This window comes from Sphaeramia orbicularis, chromosome 8 (assembly GCF_902148855.1).
Source record: "Sphaeramia orbicularis chromosome 8, fSphaOr1.1, whole genome shotgun sequence".
NCBI classification, from domain to species: domain Eukaryota; kingdom Metazoa; phylum Chordata; class Actinopteri; order Kurtiformes; family Apogonidae; genus Sphaeramia; species Sphaeramia orbicularis.
This window is the reverse complement of record NC_043964.1, coordinates 48,305,097-48,310,333: the sequence shown is the minus strand read 5'-3', so window position 1 is coordinate 48,310,333 and position 5,237 is coordinate 48,305,097. Positions and strand designations below refer to the sequence as shown.

Below are 5,237 nucleotides of genomic sequence, written 5' to 3'. Positions count from 1 at the left end.
TGTTGTAATATTACACCTTCACGGCTGGTCATGTAAGACATTTTAAGCTAACGTACATATATTCTCTCAGGTGAACCGGTTATAGATCTGCTGTATTTCCCACTGACTGTCCGCCATGTTGAACCTCTGCTCTGATGCATTCACACACAAATATGGACACAACAGCAAAAATGTGTCTGCGCAAAATGAAATTACAGATACGTTAGCAGGATTTTTTATCTCTCACAATCGAAATATTTCCACGATTAGGCGGTAGTTTATGTGCAACCAGTAGAGGAGCGTGGATCCATTTTGTGTGGGAGTCAGGAGCCATTTTCTAACCAGGCGGAACCATAAGCATGTCGGCGGCTCCAATACAGTACGGCTACTAAGTCATTCGCACACCGTAAAGAGGCGTTTCAATGCGCTGCTGTAGCCCACCCCATGCACACCAAACACAGAGGCAGCTTCAGGCACAGAGCAGCCATGAGCACCACAACAGACACGTCTATGGTGTCTGTGAGCGGGTAGAGGTAGGCCCGAGCCTGCTCCACCACCGCCATCTTAGAAACTGCCATCCACGCAGGGGGCGTGCGACGTGTGCGGGGCTGAAGCTCGGCAGCTGCGCCATAGTCACTACCAGTACACCCAACATGTAAGAATATGATAAAAAACAGAATAAAAGGACAGTGTCATGTCTGCTAGTGTGTGTCTAGGGGGGACTCAAACTTGGTTCTGCCTGTTGGATGTCACGGCCTTCACCGACACAGTAACATTTGACTGTATTTACAAACAGGTAGGTGGGACACTTCCATGTTGTGCCCCCTCCTTCCACAACTGGGCTCGGTGATTATTTCATTGTTTCAGTGGGGGGCGTGGTCGGAGGACGGTGATTCCACAGGGTCCACTGGCTACACCCTCGCGGACCCTGGAGCAGAATGGGCCCCCGGACCTTTTGTTCAGAGGCCGAGGTTCACCGTGGGTCATTTATGTAACATTGTGAGCACAAACTGCTTTACTACGCATCATCTTCATCCAGAGGGCGGGAACGGCAGAGGGTGGGGGTGCGGGGCTATAGAATTAGCAGGCGGTTCCTTGTTATTTAAATGTGAGTTGGTCATGACCACCTAGGCCTTCACTAAGACCTGTGTGTGTGTGTGTGTGTGTGTGTGTGTGGGGGGGGGTTACACCAACAACTCGCCAGGTATTAGCTTTTAGCTCACATTACTGAGTCTTGAAATCTGGTCTGTTTACAGCCTCATCCTCGCTTGCACGAGCTGAGGTGTACTAAGCGCATGTGTGGCTACGTCGTGTTGCATAAAAGCCCCAGCTCGGCACGGCTCGGCACGCAGGCTGCGCTGGCCACAAGTACAGTACAGACGGCGGCGCGCTCGGCTCATAAGCAGGGGTCTCGGTTTGTGTACCCATGCGCGTGCACATAAGCTAGTACACACGCGCTCATCTGGTGAATACCCCAGGATGAGGGGATGCCCCCTCCCCTTCCTCCTCTAACCTACTCCAAATAGACCACGTGGTTTCCTCTTTGCAAAAAAAAAAAAAAAAAAAAAAAAAAAAAAACGTGAATTGGAGTCGGAGGGGCGGCGTCAGGCTCAGCCGGCAGCGGGCGGACCGCTGACAGAGGAACGGCCACAAAACTGGAGAGAGAGAGGCGGAGAGAGAGGAAAACACTTCTCCCGACCTGATCCCGCCATAGTTTTTCCCACTCTTCCACCATAGACCATCATTAAACCCACCCGACCACCTCCTCCACAGACAGAGGCTGAATCTGCGGGTTGATCCGGACCGGCTCCAGTCCACGGACCCACATCCACTTATTCCACTGGATTTACACAGAAATTAACCGTTATCCACTGGGTTTACTATTTTCAGATAATTTTTTACTTCAGTTCTCTGCCTGTAGTAGCCCAAATAATTGTTTTCGATTTGTATTTTTTAGATCTTATTTTTCTTTGCAGATATTTTCCCCTCTGGCGTGATTTTCACTTTAATTTACTGTTTGCAAGTGTGACAGTATCTTGTTGCGCTATTAAAATCCAGCAGAGAAACTTTTTCGTCGGCTTTAATTTCAGTTATTGCGTACATTTTTCGTTTTGGACTTGGGGGGAAAAATAATTACCACCATGCACAAGCTGTACATTGGGAATCTAGGCGAAAGCGTGACTGCCGAAGACTTAGGTAAAACCTTTGACGACCACAAGATCCCCTACTCTGGACAGTTTCTAATGAAAACCGGCTATGCTTTTGTGGACTGCCCGGATGACCACTGGGCCATGAAGGCTATCGAGAATCTATCTGGTGAGTTGAACAGGACTCCTGACCGCGGAGCCTCCGACACTTTAGTTTCATTCATTCTAGTGCTCCGCTCCGTTCGCCGGTGTTGTGCACGGACGCATGCCCACATCCACCGCTGAGCTTCGGCTCCACTGTCAGCACACCCGCGAGGCTTTTACATCTACATTCTGCACATAAATAAAATCGCACAATTATTTTCCACATGTTGACTTAATGCATGGCCGTGTGCGCGTGGAGCTACACGCCCTGGGGAGCGATTCAACTTTTGCAGGGGGAGGGACGCACGTAGTGTAAACGTAAATCTATACAGTAAAAGCCTGAACGGACACAACTGCTAGGTTTTGTAATCTGGAACGAATGAGGACATTTGTGATGCTGTGCTAAATGCGATGTGTATTTTAGTCTAAATGTGCATGTGGGGTGTTCGTGTCTTGCAGCCCACGGAGCTGTGATATAGAATAGAGCGGCTCCCCTCCCCCTTTAAGCCGGTACTCCATACTATGACAAAGATAGAAAACGCTCTGAGCCCGTGGAACTGACCAAAGCAGGCCTCACACCACCACCGATCCAAAATACACCGCTGAGTGCCACCATTTTTTCGGATGTTGTGTTCCTGGTGGTTCTGTGTTCCATCTGTTCTCATGGTTCCTCCATATAACGGCGGCCAAGGTCGCCATAGTCAGTCCGCCTCTAACGGAACACACCATCACTGAACAGCAAGTGGATGCACACTTTAAATCATTTCAGAACACCAGTACCGGTCAGAATCAAATCATCATCAGTGTGTGTGTCTTCGGGGTTCCATGGGTCATTGTGGGGGCGCAGACCAGCACATCTACACAACTGAATGAGTTCTGTTTCAGTCCTGTCCTGTTCCCGGAACCATCGGCCTCCTGCTTACTTTGGTTTCTTTGTACTTCAATATGGCGTGGCTCTAAAAGTTAGCTGGAGGTAGTCTTTCACAGTAGCTATGTACCCTTAATACACCATGCCCCCCACCTCCCCACACACAGGCCTGCAGTAGCTAGTTAGCATGTAGCCCTGGTGTGTTCTGACCATACTTTTTCTTTATTTTCAGGTAAAGTGGAACTTCAAGGGAAATGTATTGAGGTCGAGCACTCCGTCCCAAAGAAGCAAAGGTACTGAACAATATTGAGCTAAACCCTGCCCCCTTCCCCCCAGCTCTAAACCCCCTTTCATGTGTTGCATCACCATGCCAAGGCCTTTCCTTGTGGATTTATACTGAACATTTTACATTTTATTCCTACGTAAGTGTTGCCTGAACACGCAGCCGTGTGTGTCCTTTGTGTGTGACGCCGTTTGTGTTTTTTTTCCAAGGGTAGTGCGGTTGTAGTTTTGGTTGTGTATGGTTGTTTTTCTGTAGATCAACTTTGTCGGCCATTGCTGTGTAAACTGAAGTGTCAGTGACGCCTGTTGGACTGTGTGCTGTAGGTGTTTAGTGTATTTTTTTATTTTCTTTTTAAAGGTAGTGTTTGGTTGGTACGGACTAAAGTATGAAAAATGAGAATATAACATTCTTTGCAAAGTCATTCAGTTGGTTTCTATGCTGCTCCTATATCCAGGCTGCAAGCCCATGAATGTGGAGTCTCTGATACAGAAAAATGGATTTTACACCCACAGATCCACCAGGAATAATCCGAGCCTCATGGATACACCTGGATAGTTATTAAACTTTTGTTACCGCAGCCTTTATTATGCGGATTTGCGCCTCCCACCCCCATCTACATGCATATTCTTTTATGTTAACATGAGCACGACAGAACTCTTACATTAAAAATATTGATTTTAGACACAATAATGTGAACTGTTGCTCGATTTTAAAAAAAATTTTTTTTTTAGTTTTTTTCCTTTGAAAATAATTGCAGCTAAAATGTGACTTTATATTATGCCTCGTCTAATTAATGGAGTCTTGACTGAATTAATGTACAATAAATCGAACATTGATTATCTGTTAAATTTTGTGTATTTTTTTTGTAAAATCCAGATATGTGTGTTTAATTTTAAGGGGTAGTTGCAATTATTATTTTTTTATTTATTTATTTTATTAAGTATTAGGAAAAGTGTTTTAAATATCATCTAACAGAGAAGCTATTTCGCATGTGTGAATAGTAAATGCGGAATTGGAAACAATCCTCCCATGGTTTGGTGTTTGTTTCCTCCTTTTTTTTTTTTTTTTTTTTTTTTTTAACATTGAAATATTCTGGGTCCAGTGGATAAAGTCCAGTGTGGGTCAGCTGCTGCCTGGCCACATCCACACCTGACCTGTTTTAAACACTATTATGGAATTCTCCTGTAGCCCATCATTCACGGCTGTAACCTTTGGCACAGATACGAGGTGAGCAGTGCGCGCGCGTCTCCATGTTCCGCCATTTGGCCACATGTGTGCTTACGTGTGGATCCTGATCAAAATGGCCAGAGAGCATAGATTTCACTTCAGTAATTCGGTATTGGCTACAAATAAAATGTATCACATTGCTGTTATCTGTAACATTGTGTTTTGGCATAAAAATTGGAGAATTTGTACATTTCTGCCTGTTTTGGTGGGCGCGCACCGAGCTTTCCCACAGCGCACCAGAAATATTCTAACATGGCTGTTAGAACCTCCTTCCCCCGGGGGGTGGGGGGGTCTGTATGGAAATGGGTGAAGACAGAGGGGCTTGCATCATGGATCCAAAGTGAACCAGGTCATTGACAGGCTCAGGGAAGCAACATGGCAGCTGTAATGTCTCAGTAACCCCCCCCCCCCCCCCGCACAAGGGCTCCGTAAATAATTCTCATGGTGAGGAGTGTCACACAGCACCCCCCCCCCCCAATAACCTTGAAGAGTCGTAATGATAAAGGTGATTTGTGAGACAGGGGCCACCGTGGGCGAGGTGAGAGGCCTTCCGTGGATCCACAGCACGTGGTGCGTCCACGCACAGACT

The 5,237-nt window shown here is 46.6% G+C and overlaps 1 protein-coding gene across 1 annotated transcript in view; it reads left to right on the top strand.

The window, feature by feature from the left end:
* Positions 1 to 2,120: 2,120 nt before the first annotated feature.
* igf2bp1 (insulin-like growth factor 2 mRNA binding protein 1) overlaps positions 2,121 to 5,237 on the top strand; it is a 78,086-nt gene continuing 74,969 nt past the window's right edge. Inside the window, exons 1-2 of the mRNA XM_030140102.1 lie at positions 2,121 to 2,295; positions 3,371 to 3,431. Coding sequence (XP_029995962.1) covers positions 2,121 to 2,295; positions 3,371 to 3,431 — 236 coding nt within the window. The remainder of the gene's footprint in view (positions 2,296 to 3,370; positions 3,432 to 5,237) is intronic.